This window comes from Corapipo altera, unplaced genomic scaffold (assembly GCF_003945725.1).
Source record: "Corapipo altera isolate COAL_440 unplaced genomic scaffold, ASM394572v1 2b, whole genome shotgun sequence".
Taxonomy (NCBI): domain Eukaryota; kingdom Metazoa; phylum Chordata; class Aves; order Passeriformes; family Pipridae; genus Corapipo; species Corapipo altera.
The window spans coordinates 13,104,699-13,122,533 of NW_020884874.1; the positions used below are offsets into that span (position 1 = coordinate 13,104,699).

At 42.0% G+C, this 17,835-nt stretch overlaps 1 protein-coding gene and 1 long non-coding RNA gene across 4 annotated transcripts in view; one reads left to right on the forward strand and one right to left on the reverse strand.

The window, feature by feature from the left end:
- Positions 1 to 17,835, reverse strand: part of CEP85L (centrosomal protein 85 like) — a 145,577-nt gene that overhangs the window by 105,370 nt on the left and 22,372 nt on the right. For 2 of the 3 annotated variants that reach the window (XR_003526166.1, XM_027634310.1), the window contains exon 1: positions 6,371 to 6,455. The exons of the other annotated variant lie outside the window; for it this stretch is intronic. Coding sequence is in view for 1 of the 2 variants with exons in the window: in XM_027634310.1 (XP_027490111.1) it covers positions 6,371 to 6,419 (49 nt within the window). In the remaining variant the exon portion in view is untranslated. Of the gene's footprint in view, positions 1 to 6,370; positions 6,456 to 17,835 lie in introns of those variants that run through there. 3 annotated transcript variants of the gene reach the window in all.
- Positions 6,546 to 7,497, forward strand: LOC113943040. The gene is made up of 2 exons (XR_003526170.1): positions 6,546 to 6,628; positions 7,193 to 7,497. It is a non-coding gene; the product is annotated as an uncharacterized LOC113943040 (long non-coding RNA).

A 17,835-nucleotide genomic window follows, 5' to 3' on the forward strand; every position in this document is an offset into this window, starting at 1 on the left:
TATTCCACATCTGCCTGATATCAGTGCAGATGCTTCCTGCAGTAAAACTGACAGATTCCTGTCAGGTTTCCGACACCAGGGTCAGGCAACTGTAACCCCTCCCCTTCAGTATTTAATTTCAGTATTTAATTTTCGTGGTCCAGCCTCCCCACTTTGCTTGCTGTAAGGCTGAACAAGTGCTAGAGTGGGCACATGGGATGCAATAAGGATACATGAGTGGAGGTACACAGAAAGGTGGGAGCAACTACACGCTAGATTATCTTACCTGTAAAATAAAATCATGCCCTGCAATCCACCCACATACACCCCTTCAGGAAAAAGAAGAGGTTTACCTGCCACATTTTCCCACATTTCAGGGACTATCACATCTTAAAAGAAGAGAGGAAAAAAATTCTCTAAACTCGACCTTCTTTTATTTGTGTTAGTTCCTCCTTTCACAGATGGGCCAGCTGAATCTCAAAAACCAGCAAAGATCCCTGTGGAATGAGGAACAGAAAGATGCAGTGTCATTTATGGCATGGCTGGCTGCAGAAAAATAGGTCACTTGAGCGTGGCTGTGCAATCAATAGGATGTTTGTGCCCAGGCAATCAAGTCAGATGCTGTGGAGTGGAGAGCCCAGGGAAAGCTCGCATTGCATCCCCAGGGGCAATTCCACAGGTCTCAGCAGTTTCAGGAAACACAAGGGATGATATGTCAGGACTAAGACACTTGTGAGCATATTTACACGAGTTATTCCCTGCTGCATGTTCTCCTCCTCTTCTCCAGCCATCCACCTCTGTGCTTCTGCAGCCGATCTGAGTTTCCCACTTGCCACATTCAGTATCTCCTCAACTTGCCCCAGACAGCAAGAAACTTCATGTAGGAGCCTATGGCAGACACCAGAACCTTGTTATACTTCAGTACACCTTCCCACACCTTCCGCCAGTGTTGGCAGGAATAAACTTCACGACACTATAGATAGTATTATTCGAGGTCTACTGAAAGAAATAGGAAGACACAATGACTTCTTTCTGAAGAAATTTTATGGGGGTTGCAGGTGCCCACACGCTGGTTGGGGCTGCAGGGCAGCCTCTGTGAGGAGTGTCCAGAGCTGCACCAGTTTGGACACAGTTGGTTCCAGTCAGCTCCAAGCCACCCACTTCAGGGCACTGCTCAACCCAACAAACACAATAGCGACACTGCGGAGAAAGCGTTTGTTAAGAAAGAGCAAAACACAGTCCAGAAGCAACGAGTGAGGGTGGAAAAACTGCGAGAAACAGCCCTGCGAGCCCAGAGGTGAGAGCAGGAGGGGAGGAGGAGAAGCAGGAGCTCCAAGCACCTACACAGAGATTCCCTGTAAGGCCCTACAGAGATCAGGCTGGCACAAGGCAACAGCACAAGGAAAGAGCGTGAAGAGGAGCTGACATGGACTGATGCCATGGTCAAGTCCACTTGCCAGCTACTGTCACAGGAAAAACAATCTCTCTTGTCTTCTCAATTCACAAGCTTTTCCACCCTGTTTTCTCTCCTGTCTCGCTGAGCAAGGGGAGTGGGAAGCGGCTGGGTGGATGTCTGGCAGCCAGCCATGGCTAACCCACGGCAGAAGCCAGTGAGAAAGCCACTTTTTGAATTACACAGTGAATACACTTGAATGTGTTTTAAAGCTAATCACAACCACAATCAGACTGTCTCATTGTCAATGTACCACTTCAAGATGTATTTGGGCATCTGAGAGGCTACTGACAACTACAACCAAGTCAGTACTTTTTCAGCCAAAGAACAACCAGTACAGGAATTGAAAATCAGTTAAACTCTCCAACTATTAAACCACAGACAAGTTGTATGATAGAAACAAGCATCCAAAGAGTACAGAAGGCAGAGCAGGTAACACTGAACAAGTGTAGCACTCTCTCTCTTCTTAAGTAACTTGTCTACAGTGAACAAACTTTGCATCCAACAATGGCAGATGACCACCTCTGGATACAACCTCAAGTCATGCAATTTAGGAGGCTTCCAGCTGTTCTTACCATCATGTACTCTTACTGTATTTGGCAAGTGCTCCATATCTTGAAACACATGGGTTCTTTAACAGGTATTAAACATCAAACTAAAATCTTAGCATAAAGAATTTGCAACTGTAAGAATCAATATTTGGTGGACATAAATCCTAGACATTCTTTTGAAAAGCTACAGATGCTCTTATCCTACTAGTACTTCCTTCATCACCACCCCCTAGGGCAGATGTGATGGCTCAGGCTGCTTTTTACTATAACCTTATTCTGTACAACCATTTAAAATGAATGCATTCTTCTCAAAATCGTTACATTAATTACTACTTCCTTTAAGTAAAGTTTCAAAAGCACAGAATTACCGCAAACACAGGTCTATTATTCAGTGAGTAAATGTTTAACATACAAGAGACCAGAAAAACTCCTAAGCCCCCAAGACCAACACTATAATATACCCTCACATCCATCTCTCTTCTTGTGCCAAGCAGTTAAGACATACATGTTCTGCACGCACTAAAAGAGTAGATGCTACATCCATAAAAGTGAATTGCCTGGAGGGAGGAAAAAACAAAGGCATTGTTCTTGAAGGGAAGTAAGTAGCTCCTGTTCACCATCACTCAAACACAGAATGTCATTTGACCTCACAGTGATCTGTGAAAGACAGCAGAGGCCATTCTAGCAGCAGGAACACCACATTTTTAAGCTCAGGTGATCAATCTTTACAATGCACCATATGCAAACGTATATATACGCTTATAACTGGTAATCAATTTGAAGTCTACACGTGGACTAACACACCATTTATTGCTTTGCCTAGCCCATAAAGATAAACCTGCCTTCTCAAGATATTCCAAGAGCTGTCACATCCCCAGCTGCAGATCTCCAATAGCAGACTAAGAAAACTTGTTACAGAAACAAACCCACTGGATTTCTGTCCCTTCCCCCACCTCACATAATGAAAACAAGTGTCATCAGCTGCACCCTCCCCACGCCAGCTGTTAGGAAGCTGCCTGTGAAGCCCATGGGTACCCCAAGAAGGTAGTGCCCCACAAACTGTTTTGACCTTATTGCTGTTGACATTTTGCTTGTGACATCATTAAATAATCTTTCAGATCCACCTGTGTCATGCTGCCAATAAGGTTCAAGTACAAGAATGCAGGGCAAACCACACGGCCAGGGCTCCAGAAAGCAGAGGGGTGCAGGCTACTATTTATACGGAGTGTCAATAATATCTTTTTGATGTCCATTATTATCAATAGATAATATTGGACAGTGGAGAGAAGCCTGACTAGAGGTGGCACAGTTTACTGAAAGTAATAAATACTTGTCATTTCATTTTAAAGTGTGCTGGTTTCACTTTCCACAGGCATCTGTTGGACAGACATGGCCTAACTGAATGACTGCATGCCCCAGAGGTAAAACACATCTAGATGAACACTTTCATAGTCTTAAAAGAGTTATTAACCAAGTGTGCATTTCAAAGGCTGGTCTAAATTAATAAGCAAATGGATTAAAATGCTGCATGCCCTTCAGTGCAGTTATTTAAATTCCTGCAGCACACGGCAAACTGATGTCTTTATAGAGGTATAAGGGTTTCATAAACAGTTACATGTGTACAAGAAGACTGATAGACTAGGTCAATCATATACATTCCAAAAATAGCAATTTAATTTTTCAGAACAGGCACTGAGACTGTAAGAAGCTGAATTTATTTCGCACAGGCAGCAAACTTTGTCATTGAATTCACTGATTAAACACGAAGCACCTATCTAAAAAAAATTCCAGCGGGATGCGAACAAGACAGCACACTTGTTTTCAGAGAATGCACTCCCACTGAACCAAAAAGCAGGAACAATATGGAAATTAGAAAAGAGAATAAAACTGAAGGTCACAAATGAAATATGCCCCAAGAAGTATCCTTGCCTGTTACATTTTAAGATAACCAGAATTAATTTGCATCTATTACTGAAAAACTGGTAATTCCCCTGTGTAAATAGAATACTTCAGTAAGCACCTAGCTTTGTAAGGGAACTGTAAGATTTTCAACAAAACTAAGACTTCTAAATACATATATCCATAGATAACTAGAGTACAACTAGCAAAACAGAACACTTTTCAGCAATAAATACAGTTTAATAAGAGTTATCACTGTTATGCTCCCACATCAATCAGAATCTATAGCAAGTAGTTGCCATTAAAGAATTAAACATATCTTGACAGAAGAAAAATTCCTTCAGCTTAAAAAATAAGTGCTTAAACTTCTGCTTCCTCGTAGGATGCTCCTGTTCTGCTACAAAATACTTTTCCCATGGACAGCTTCCTTGAAAAAAAAAAAAAATATATCTAACATGGCAATAACAGGATCTTAGTAGCTGTCATCCCTTCAGTAAATACCTGCATAGAGCTAATTAACTTCCACTGCTTTAGACAGATTACAAACCTTGCAAAAGAGCTTCTCGACTCTTTCCCAGTAAGAGAGATGAAGGAGGCGACTCCTATGCTGGAAATTATAGTGCACAGATGATATCTCAAGGTTAAACCTTCACCTACTTGCTTTCTAATTAATCACTACTTTCTGTTAATCTTATCTCAAATTAGATGTTTTTCTACCAGTTTTGCCACCTTACACTTCTAGTGCTTACAGATAAACATATATTAAATACTCTGGGTTAATACAAGTTCGAAAGGAATGAGGGGACTGGAGAGGAGGGAAAAGCAACACAGAAAATTTGTTCTTGAATCTTAAAGACCACTCTGACAAACATGCAAAAGTAAAACATTCATCCAATAATTCACCAATCAGAATTGCTGACAAATTCAACACAGTATTAAAACACTTCATTTGACCCCAAACAAAAGGAAAGACACTGTACCAAGAGGCACAATCTAAAGTTTTCTGAAACTAATGCAAAACAAACATCAGCAAACTTTGCAACAGTCTGAAGTTAGTGTCAGAGTATGCTTGCGATATAACCTTTTAATATTCCTGCCCTAAACACAAATAAGCAAGAATTGAAACACTCTAAATTCCTGCAGCTTCCATCAAATTAACTGAAATCTCTGCACCTACTGTTCAGAATATCCACTATCTTTGCAAGCTGTAGCACAAAGACAATGTAATTCCATTCTTTTCCAAGAAGCACTGAATAATTAAAAAAAAAATAAAAAGGCTTCAACGAGGTGAACGTGTTATACACAGAAATTAATAACTTAATCACAGTACAGAAAAAAGGAACAATGTCTTCTTTCACCTTCTAGGGATGAACATTAGCTTACTTGTAGAGATTCAGGCAGCTGCTGAGAACGTCTTAGCAGCTCTTGTATTTGCAAGAAAAACCCTGTCAGTCGAAAGCAAAACAATCCGACTATTTACATATGTCAACTAACCATCTACACATTATACAGTCAGGTTTTGCAATCCCGACATTAAAACATAAACCCAAACTTCTGAAGCAAAAAAATTACTCCAACAGCACTACTTTGCACTTGCAATGGCAGAGCCAAATCACAGACCTCCACTGTGATCAATTGCTTCAATAAATCAAAACATGACAAAATATTTGCAGAAGCTCTGCCAGAAGGTGATATAGTTGGTAGTATTTCCAAACCCTGAAAAGAGCATCCAAAAGAGCCAGTACCTTGCCTCACCTGCCCAAAAGCAATGTTCACACGGCTCTAAAGCCAATTCACCAGTTTTCCTCCTCCAGTTTGACAGCCTTGCCGGGGGTGGGGGAAGTCAGCCCATCGCTCACAGATAGGTGTCTCTCCTGGAACAACCTAACTCCAAGCACTAACCTATCAACGCATCCCTGCCAACCTGCAGGAACTAGGCTCTAATTAATCCAGAGACAGCGAAGTGGTAGGGGAAAAAAAAAGGGAAAATAGGACTCGACCCATTTGTTGCGGTCTAAATTTAAAGCGAAAAAGCATCAAGAGAAGCACGCTTCCAGCCTCTGCCTAAGGGTATACTAACAAATCGGGGAGGGAAACGAAAGCCCGAAACATGGAAACGGATTATGTAGGTTAAGCTCAGCTTTTATCATCCGCTGCGAGGTCCAGCTAAGGCAGCGCTGAGCCCCCGGCCGGCCCGATGCCGCTGACGCCGAATCGGCCTCTCCACCGGGCCGGCCCCGCACCCTCTCCGGGCGCCACGTCCCCCCTCTGGGAGCCGGGTGTGGGGAAGGGGCCGCGCCGCTTCCCGCCCGCAGTGGGGAGGGAGACATTTCCTCAGGCGTTCCTGTGGGGACCCGGGAGGGAGCCAGCCGGGCCGGGCCGGGCCGGGCCGGGGGAGGGGAAGAGGCGCCGGGCCCATGTGCCTCCCCCCGGCCCTGGCCCCGGCCCCAGCCCCATTCCTTTCCCTTCCCTCCTCAGCGCTCCTTACCCGCCTTGTAGCCGCGCAAGCCGGGCTGGGGGTGCAGCCCTCCCCACATGGTGCCGCGCCGGGCCGGGCCGGGCCGTGCCGGGGGACCGCCGCTCTCGGGCGGGCGGGCGGCCCGGAGGGGCGGCGGAGGCGGCCGCTCCCTCTGCCCGGGGAGCTCAGCGGGGCGCTGCCGCCGCGGCGGGAGCTGCTGCCCGCCCCAGAGGCGCCGCGGCCATGGTGCCGGCACTGCCGAGGGCCGTGGGACCTCGCCGCCCCCTCGTAGGAGACAAAACTTGCTCTATTGCGCTGCCGCTGCCGCCTCCTGCCTCTGTAGCGCTGGGAGCGGGGCGGAGACAGGGGCGGGAACGCCGCAGATGCTGCTGCGGCTGCCGCTGCTTCGGGGGCGCCCGCTTACATAACCCGGCCCACGGGGCGAGCGGCGGCGAGGGGCTGTGGTGGGGGGTGAGTCCGACCGGCCCAGCCCCGCACAGCCCGCAACATCCCGCCCGCCCGGGCCCCAGAGCCCTCTGCCGGGGCCGCAGAGGAGGTTCGGGGGCTCCCGTTGGGCTCGGGCTTCTTCTCTCGCTCCCTCGTCCGCCCGCGGGACCCGCGCGTCCCGCCCGCTCGGGAAGGGCCGGTGGGCAGCGGCGTGTGCCTGTCACCGGGCAAGGCGCCGAACTGACAGCACTCGGCGTGGTGTGAAGGCAGTCGGGAAAGGAAGGTGAAACGCCTGACTCCAGAGTTGCGGCATTGGAAATACCCAAGGCCACTACCCGCAGACTTTACTAAGTAGAGTTCATAATAAAATCACAATTTTCCTGTACTTTCTTTTTTTTGTTTTAGTAAGAAATCGAAGCGGAAATAAAGAAGAATGGTAACATTCCTTTGAACGATCAGTTCCACCAAAAGCATCATAAAAGTTAAAGCCACGGGACTGGGAACAAAACGCTCCTGTCACCAATAATTCAAACCCGGTAAAAGGCCCCCTCCAGCCCCAAGCTGCTTTGAGTCTGCTCCAAACACTTCAAGAGATATTTGTGCAATAGCAACCATCGTGTTACTGTTGCTTGCATCTGCCAGCCCAGTGTCCCCATTGTAAACTACCTTCTGAACAAGTGTTCAGCAGTCTCCATCATCAGATAAAAACATAAGGAGGAGGAGAAAACACTCAAACAGCTTCTAACTTCAGCATAACTATCCCAAAATTACAAAGCCCGCCACCACCAAGAAAAGCAATGCTTCAGACAGCATTGCAGAGTATGATGGGCGTGACAGCTTGGGGAGGTGAATGAAACACGAGCAGTTCTGTATTCACATGGAAACATTCACAGTCAATAAATAAAATTGTGTTCAAACAGTTCCTGCTGACCCAATGCATTTTTAATTAGTAGCTGACGATTACAGAATAGCTTTTATCTCTTTGGAAAGTTATATGTTATATTTCTGCATAAGCATGTTTTATTTATGCCTAGCTTGGTAGTATTCATAATGTAAAAGAGAGACCTCAGAAGTACTGGCATGAGCATGTAGAACTGCTGCATGTTGTTATTTCTTCCTGTTTCTTGTCTGTATAAAGCCCTTATGCACTCACTGAAGACCTGACATGATGTGCATTCCTCACCAGCTTGTTTTAGCTACAGAGTGTAACTGCCAGTGGGTGTTTTGTAGGTAGAGTTGTAGAAACAAGGGCTTTAAAAAGTTAGCAAATATTGAATAAAAAAACCAAATACTAAAACTGTGGGAGATCCTGTCAAAACTTTCAGAGTGTAGCCTGAAGTCCTCTGAATGATAAAAGATCAGACACATTTTCAAGAACCCACATTGACTTACAGCAGAACACTAATGCAGGAAACTAAATAAATGTTGATAACACCTTAATGAAATTGTCCAGCCTTTCAACCCTGAAGCCAGCTTCAATATTGAAGAATGTTTGCAAGAGAGACTATAGTAGATAAACATGACTATAAGAAGGAAGAATAAAAGCTAAAGTATCTTGCAAAACACTCAAGACCAAGAACCATGTAAACAGCTTAGTTCAAGACCTCTTTAAAGGACTTGTCTGCATGTAGTATTTGTTGCATACTATTTTGTTGGATAAACATGAATACTTAGCATATTTACAGGAGGATGCAGTGAGCTATAAGGAAGCTGAATATCAAGAAGGGGAAGGCATCTAGCTACAGGCAAGAAGAAAAATTACCTCAGGGCTACTGAGCTCTGGAGTTTGTGATGCTGTCCTGTAATGCAGTTGCAGGAACCCAGAGCCATATCATGACCACAGAATGCTGCATGCCTGGAAAAGGTGTGATAACTGTTCTTCTATCCCCTAATAAGTGTCACTGCAGTGTTTTTATGTACTTTGGTATTGCCATTCATGGAAGCCTTACAGTTTCCTATCTGTCTCCTGTCTGCTTGTGAACAACACCACAGAGGAAAAAAAGAACAGATGAAAAGGCCAAGATGAGGGTAGCAGAACACAACCAGGCAGTCTGGCTGAATCACCTCCAACTGCAGGGCTGTGTCTTCCAAGGTGTCCCTGCTGGGGCATCTGTGCTTTGACGGTGCTACTGCTCAGAGCAGAAAGGAAAAAAACATGCTTGAATGCAAGCAGTAAGATAACAGAACCTGAGACGCATCTATCATTTTGATTGGATTTTAAGTTATTTTTATAGAAACTGAATGTAATTAATAAAGCTTTTTCACCACAAATAGTCTCAATGTATCTGTCTGGAAACTAGGCCAAACTGAAGCCAGTAGTTTTACTCTATAAATAAATTTTAGCTTGTTAATACTTAATTCTCTATCCAGCAATGTTTTGCGTCTGCAGTCTGCTTGTGTACACAGTTCCAGACCAGGTGGAGTATTTGCTTTAGATTTTCCAAAACCTCTTGAAGAAGTGTAATGACTGGCTTGGACCTCCTGCAAAGATGAGCTTGTGCTATTTAATGCTGCTGAAGCAAGGCTCTACTTTCACGTGGATCTCAACCTGGCAATGCAGCAGGCCCTGAGGACATCCCAAGTCCCTCTTCTTGGCAAGTCTCTGTTGTCCCACCTACAAGGCTCAGCTGTGCAGAGGTGGTGGGTAGTACTGGTTCTGGTCCTTAGTCCTCACTCATGCCTTAGTCCTTCTATGCCTACGGGAGCGTAACCATACCAAGGTGACTTGCATTAGAATAGAATCATGGAATGAATCCTTACGGTTGGAAAAGACCTCTAAGATCATCGAGTCCGACTGTTAAGCTTATCACATTTTACATCTCTTGGGTTGATAAGAATTAGGAGCGTAGTAATCTGTGTTCCAGTACTGCCTCACTCAAGAGGGGTATACAGGTCTCAGTACTCATGGAAAACAGCAGCATGGTATAAGGGAAAACTCATGTAACCTTACACATGATCAAGGGTAAGTGGAAACAGCCTGCATCTCTGGATAATTATTGCGAAATCTGATGCTCCAGACAATGAATGGACTGAATTTCGTATTGTCTGAAAGACCTTCTCCCCACCTCTTTTTTTCTGACACAAGCTCCACCTTCTTGGTAGAATGAACAAAAAACGACAGTAGAAGGTAAGAGCTTAAGCACTGGTACTAGGCAGATGCTGTCTCATTAAGGTCAATTGCAACACAGATTTGTGATCTATCTCCAGGTTTAGAAATCACATCTTTTTTTTTTTTCCCCTGAGTAAAAACACAATGCTCGAAATGGAATTAGGCTGAAGCATAACTGTGAAAGCAGCATTTTTTTTATTAAAGCCAGAAATAAGTTCAATGTTTATTCTAAGCACTTGCTTTCACATTTAATAGAATTAAAAGATTATTAAAAAAGCCTGAATGCTAAATACCTAAACATTGTTCTAAGCGAATGCAGACCATTTCCCCTATCTAATTAAGACATCGAGCATGTGTGCATTCTATCAAAAAGCGAGAGTGGTATTTCTGCAAGCACATCTATATTGTAAATTACTTTGAAATTAAAATCACAATTTTTCAATTATTGAGTTGCTTCACTAAGTACAGAAATCCTTTTCCTCCACCCACAAGTTTTTCAGCTGAACACTGTGTCCTAGCAAAGTCTTATCAGCCTTTAAGAAGCCTTAGAGCAATTCCTCCTGTTTTCCAAAAAAATAACCGCAAGACTGTATTGGGTGGCACTATAATTAAGAACAGATTAATGTACCAAATAAACTGCACATCTGCTGGTAGGGGCAGGTTGGCCTACAAAAGACTGAAATGTTTCACTCAAAGTACATGGTGTGCACTGTGCAGCATTAACAATAAACTGTGTCACCTAATATCTGCAAAGCAGGCATCATGAAAAAACAGTGTACACAATGTTTTTATTTTTGCCTTTTCTACAAGCAAATGGGAGTGAGCATCTTTCACAAAGGAGCGCAGGTTGATTCTGATTTGAATCTGCTTTGCACCTCACTTTCACTAACAGCTTACACCATGATAGAGGATCAAACCAAGCAGCTTGTTGTTACCATAACTGTGATTTATTACCAGCCTCCTGAAATATCAGTCTTCTTAATGTTTCAGGTTTCAGAATCAGATTTTCACCTGAGCAATTCTTTACATCTTTGCTAGAAGACCCTTTGGAGTCCAGAATTTTACACTTTTGTGTGTGTGTGTGATACGAATTTAAAATAAGTCTAAGAGATCTAAATCAACTTTGTGTCATCAACTCTGATAATGCAGGAAGAAGAATACATGCAGGGGTGGGACCCAGAGGAGATTGAGAGAATATGTAAAATACTACAGGCCAGAGGCAGGCCTTCTACTCCCAGGGTTGCTTCCTATAAAGTTTAAGTGCTTGTAGCAGAACAGCCAGTGAGCCTCTTCCCCTGCCCCCACCAGGAATTATCCAGCTTCCTTGCAATACATTATACTTTCATAAAACAAAAATATTTTTTAAAAATTGTTTATCCTACTCTCATTGCATGACTTTTTTAGAGTTTCTCCAGTTCACTTGTTCTTGAGCCCACTCATCCCCTTCACTTTCTGTGAACACACTGTCTCATTTTAGGAACACTGATCATTTTTTCCGCAATAGTTCTAATACAAAATGAGTTAGCTAGCTGTAAATCCTCTTGAGAGAGAGGGCTGAGACCTCCTGGTGATATTTTACATCTATTATGATGCTGAAATATTTGAAGGCCATATTTGGGACCTGTTGCAGTCTAGAAGCTTCATTGCAATAATGAATAAGAAGTGATGCAGTTTGTTTACTCCAAGTCAGAAATACAACCTATAAACATTACCAGTCAGAAAATTATCTGGTCATTTGTGTTTAAGCCAAACCCAATATTGCTGCAAAGGGATGAAATTTCAGTAAAGTCAATGGGGTTATGCCAGCGCTCAGTTTAGTCAGCTCAGTGCTGTCATATGCACATATGTAAAAGTCGGATGGAAAAATTTATTTCATGCTTTAACCATAAATACGATAACTTCATGAAGCTCCCCGCCCCATTTTTTCCTCCGTTGATTTTTATTCTACAAAAATCACTGACATTTATTCTACAATACAATACAATAATTCTCTATACACATTATACTGTAATAATGTATCAGTATTACTTTGTTTTCTCTCGGCAGTGAGAAGTCCGTGCCTAAAATGACAGGGTGTTTTATGCTGGTAGAATAAAATCCAGTTTCACAGAGCACTTTTATACCCACCAAGCACACGCCCTGCAGATATCTCAGAACCAGCCCGCTCCTGGCAGCCATCAGCCGTGACACTGCTGGGAACTGGAGAGTGTGCAGGACAGGCAGCAGTAGAAAACACTTTGATTTTGATATCCCTGACTCTGCTAAGCCTAATTTGCTTATATCTTGTTCCTTGTATCCTTCTCACAATAAACTAAGAAACATATATATTAGAACACACATTTTTAGACAGACCCTGTTCACCGAAGAAGGTAGAAAATGACTGAAATGCACCAAGTGGACCGTACTAGTTTTTACTGACCACAGTGCTCATCAGATTTGTTTCATGGGACCTCGGGGTTCCTATGTGACATACGTACAAATCCACCACAGTATCTGAGACTGTTTTGCTTTTGACTTAAAATTAACACAGACGAGAGTGTTTATTAAAAGTAACTTTGCAGCTCTGGCTTGGCTGTAAGATTGTTCTACTTTTAACACATTACTCGAGTGACCAAATTGATCTGGGAGGCGTTTTAGTAAACATGTAACCTGATCTTTGGTCACAAAGAAAACAAGAAAGCAAGCTTCTAAGTGAGCATGTAACTTTAAATGTACATAAGTAAAAGAAGCACAGAAGTTTAAATATTGCTGCTTTAATTACTGGGGGACTGTGCCACTCGTTTAGGAATCCTGTGGTTTAAGAATTGCATATCACGTAGTGCATTGGTGTCCTGTTCTAATACTGTGACTATCTGGTTAAATCTATTAAAATGAAATTGAAGAATCATATTTCCAAGTTTCTGGTCAATGCAGTACAGTATGCCACAAATATGCTCTATACTTTGACCATTTAGTTCTTGGTGTTCCTATCTTCTGAGCCAAGCATCAGAAGGTCAACCCAGATCATAGGAATATCCACCTGGCTTCTGAAGGAAAAATGATTGTCATCTGTTCACAAGGTAAAGGAGCTTGAAGGACCTAAACAAAATACATTAGTAGAAGAGATAAATAGCTTAACTAAAAATTTGGAAGTGGCTGCATCCTTATAAAACAACATTATGTACATGCTCCCAGCGTGAAAATTACAAAGAACGAAAAATATACTGAAAGAGGAGATGACAAGCAGTGCAGGAAGCTAAAGTGGAGAGCAACAAAAATGTATTAAGAAAGTGCAAGAGGCGATCATACACAAGACTTCCATGTGTACACTACTCCAACGAATGCTCTGTGAAGCCATTTCATTCATGGAAGTCCTTGTTCAATGATACCACTGACCATATGTTAAGTGAACCTTTCATGGTGTTGGCCTTGCTGGAATAGATCCCCAGCAGTCACCGTGACAAGATCCTCGCTTAGCAGAGCCGCTGCAGTTAACAGATAAAACAGGAAAAATAAGAAAGGAATAAAAAGGAAGATGACAGCTATAATAAAGTGCAAATACTACTTGTCTTTCACTTCCGTGTTTGAAGATAATTCATAGAATCATAGAATCATAGAATCATAGAATCATAGAAACAGATGGGTTGGAAGGGGTCTCTGAGATCATCAAGTCCAACCCTTGATCCAACACCGCCGTGGTTACTAGACCATGGCACTAAGTGCCACATCCAGTCTCAAGGATGCTGCAAAGATAAACTCTCAAAAAAACCCAGAAGAAAATCATTGTATTAAAGGTAGAACTCAAGAACTAACTTTTTAAAATGATAAATTGAATCACATATTCCCCAAACATATTTGCTGCATTTTTATGTTGCTGCTTTCAGATGTTGCTGATAGGCAAGAATACAAAAATTAAAGCATAAAAATATGACCTCTGAAAGTTGACTTTAATGGACCTCTAGAGTAAACTGAAAGATCTAAAACCCTAGGAGTGTGTTACAAACTCTAAAGGTAGAACATAATCATATCTACTCAGTGCTATATATCCTTGTCATAGATTCTAAAAATCCAAGAGGAAATTTTCCTTCCCCTGCCCCACTGTAAGAAGAGAGAGTTTGAAGGGGGAGGGGGAAGGAGGGCAATTAGCTTTACAAAAGATCTAGCTGGCAGAACTGCATTCCCAAGGCCCTGCACCTCCAGTGATCCAACAGCACCCCTGCCAACCGTGATTAGAACTGCGCTAAAGACAGGGAAGTATTCGGACTGTGGGTTTTTTTTGAAGGAGACTTTTGGGTACAGGACTATTGTCTAGTTGGTTTTGTGTTCTGTTACTGTCTTTTGCCAACATACATATATATTTTAATAAAGGATTATTTCTTCCTTTTTTCCATACTTCCTTGATTGGAGCCCCTTAATTTTGGATTTACAATTGCTGAGAGAGAGGAGTTTGGTCTATCTCATAACTCATCCTCCTTAGCAAACATTCCAGTCTCTTCAAATGGAGACAGTCCTTGATCTTGTACATTTCAATTTAAGTAAACCTGGTCTCCCTTGCACAGAAATAGGAAAACTGAGCTGTGTGAAACAAAAACTACCAACCATTTTACTTGAGTCTATAATTAGCATTTTCTGTGTCATACTTTAATTGCTGAAACTGCCTCTACAGTAGCATTAAAAAATCACCAGAAAAAACTGTCACTGTGAGGCACATTGAATGTTTAGAACAAAACTTCACTGTGCAAGATTTGCAAGATTTACATCAGTTCTGAAGCACAAAGAAGTTCTAAAATACAGATTTTTGTTTCCATCAGGTACATGCTTCCAATGTGAAATTTACAAAGAACAAAAATATATTGAAACCCTCCCAGAGCTCCATCACAAACAAAACATGATCTATTGCAAGTTCAAATTTGGATGAACAGAGATGCAAAGAAAATGTTGGCAGATGAGTTCCCTCTTTAGGAAGAGCAGATAAGTTAGCACACACAGTAAGTTCCACTGAACTAGCAAGTCAATTTGTAAGCCAAGTTAGATGTAACAGATCCAGCTATCTAGCTTGAGAGGCTGTGAACTGTGTTTCCTTATCTAATGAAGTCCCTTTTTTTCTATTGCTGTTTTTTTAGCATAATCTTTCATATAGTTTCCAAATATAATTTTACATGAAATATATAAAGGTACTCAATGATACCATATGGTAAAAGACTACTTTGCTGGACCATATGGTAAAAGACTACTTTGATAAAGATTCATTTATTTAAAATACAAGTGAGCAGTCACTGAAATGGATGTTTTTTGTAGAGTCCTGATCAACCCTTATCTACAGCTGCAAGGATTTTGCTCAGAAATTCTTTTTGCTATATCAAATAGTGACTGCAATATACGATTTTACTGCCCCTGGATCTTACCCTTGTCAAACATTTCCACAGCACACACTGCAGGCTGCATACTGCAGGTCCTCCCTGCCTGATGGTGATTCCATACAGAGCCACACAACATGGACTTACAAGTTCCCTGAAGTGCTGTGGTTGGATTTACCAAAAAAACCAAGGCAGATACAAGAGCTATTATATAAGTGCAGAAGAGGACAGTGGCTTGGGGTCTTTGTGGCACTGGTCTGTGGGGATGCTCTGCTTGATACACCTGCAGGGTCTGCAAACAACTTGCAAAGGTTTGAAAAGTAATTTCATAAAACCATAGAATTATAAAAAGGAGAAAGAGAGGGACTGCTCAAGAAGAACAAAAAGCCAGATTTCTGAATGTGCTCTTCCCCCACCCACACCCTTATCAGCTCTATTTTTAAATACAAAGCTAGCTCCATAGAATTTCCTGAGATTTGACAGTTGGTCACACTGCTACAGATTAAACAGAAGAGTGGCAGACTTGGCTGGGCTTGCTGCTCAGCACAGAAGAGAGACCTGCCCCTGTAAGCATGTTATGGTGTCGGGAAGTAGCATTTGCTGAAGGACAAATGAGTGTGCAGCAGGCCTGCCCAGTTCAGTACACATGACACAAATCCTTTCATCATGTTTCAGCTTTGATGCAGGCCCTGCCAACAGCTTCAGCCCTGTTCAGCTACTCAAATGAGTAGGCAACTCATTTAGTGGGTTGCTAGTATCTGCAGAAGTAGCTGGCAAATGCATCACTGGAGTTATTCACGACAATCCATGTGTGGGTGTGCATTGAGGCTTTCAAAGAGATGGTGTAAAATATCTGTCCCTCCAGGCCTTCATCATATATAGCCCTTCCTCAAAATATTTCACTCTTATTCTGCCTTGCACTTTCAGACATCACTTTCCAACCAGTGGAAAGTGGCCATTTCAAAGATGATGAAAACTGGGTGAACAGCAGCCCACTATGGAATTGGGAAGTGAGTCCAGGGCACTCCAGTTTTAATGTTTCCATGTTAGACAATGCTGAATATACTTACTACCCACAGAATTGTTTATTCATAGGTTAGTGAACTGAGGTTTTGCTAAAATTAATTTTGCTGTAACAGTGATGTCATTATTATTAACCAGTTTTAATTCCTTAAGAAATATACAAGGAGAATCCTAACAGTCCAGTTACTTCTATGCTGTGCATAGCTATTAGAAAAAGTGACAAAGAATAGATAAAATTAAAAATATTGCACTTTCTAGAAAATTACTTTTTTCTTAATACTATTAAATACTGTTGTCTGAACAATTTAATACTACACAGCTGACTAATAGAGAAAGAATGGTTATCTTAGAAAGGAGCGTTTTATTAAAGACAGCTTTAATTTTTCAAACAGCACAGATTTTTCTGGCTGGCAGAGTATCAGCTTGCCTAGTGAAAACTGTTTTCCCTTGGAAAGAAGAGGAAAGTATAGGATGTACCCAAGAAAAGACAGTTCCTTTTGGCTGACCTAAGCAGAAGTATTGGCTTGGATCTCTGAAAGGAGTTCTTTGTTAGAGCAGGATAAGTTCTTCAGTAGCTACACAGATGGATTGTTTTCTGTTGTTGGTTGGTTTTTTTGTGGGGCCCCCCCCCCCCCCCCGCCACAAAAAAAAAAAAAAAAGGAAGTTGAAATTAGCAGTGAGCTTATAACAGATTTTGGGACCTTAGCAGATGGTAATGAAGAGAGTCATGGCAGATATAGTAAAGAAAGAGATTTTCCACATCTGCAGAATAGGAATGATGGAAATTAAGAAGACAATTCTGAAATAACATCAACTTCCAGACCACAATTAAAGTTTAGTTAGATTTTCAGAAATAAGAAGCAGGCTCCTGGTAGGAGGCCCTGAATTTTCATTTGCTTCTTGAACAGCATGAAGCACACTGTCAGTTCTCACTAAATAACAAGTCAAAGAAACATAAGTATGTACTATGAAGTAGTGGAAATGAGTCAGTATCAAGTTTTAGAGTTTTCATGTTCTCCCCAAAAACTCTTCGGTTCAGAAACTGTTCAAGCTTTCTTTGATGTATTAGGCAGAAAAATAAGTAGATTGATGAGTCTTTCTTTTCTTGTTTGCTTTTGCAAAGTCTGGGCAGTCATACTGAAATCCATTTGGGGTCCCAATTGTGTTCGAAATCAAGCTGATGACTCATTTTCTAAACTCACATAGGATCAAAAGAACAATCAGCAGGATATGCATTTAGATCATGAACTCTCATCCTATAAAGTGTTCAGAAATCAGTAAACAAAACATAAAGGTCTTCTATCTCTTCCATAAGACTTGTAGTGATTTGCAGAAAGAGAATAAAAAAGAGAATTAGAAAATGAGAAACAGAGAGAAAGAAAGACACAGAAAAAAAAGAGAAGATGGAGAGAACAAGAAGGAAGGCAAAAATGAAATTTAAAGGAACAGGAGATACTTAGAAAGAAAGTGGAAAAAAAAAAAAGAAGAGAGGAAGAGAGAGGAAGAAAGAGGAAGAGAGAGGAAGAGAGAGGAAGAGAGAGGAAGAGAGAGGAAGAGAGAGGAAGAGAGAGGAAGAGAGA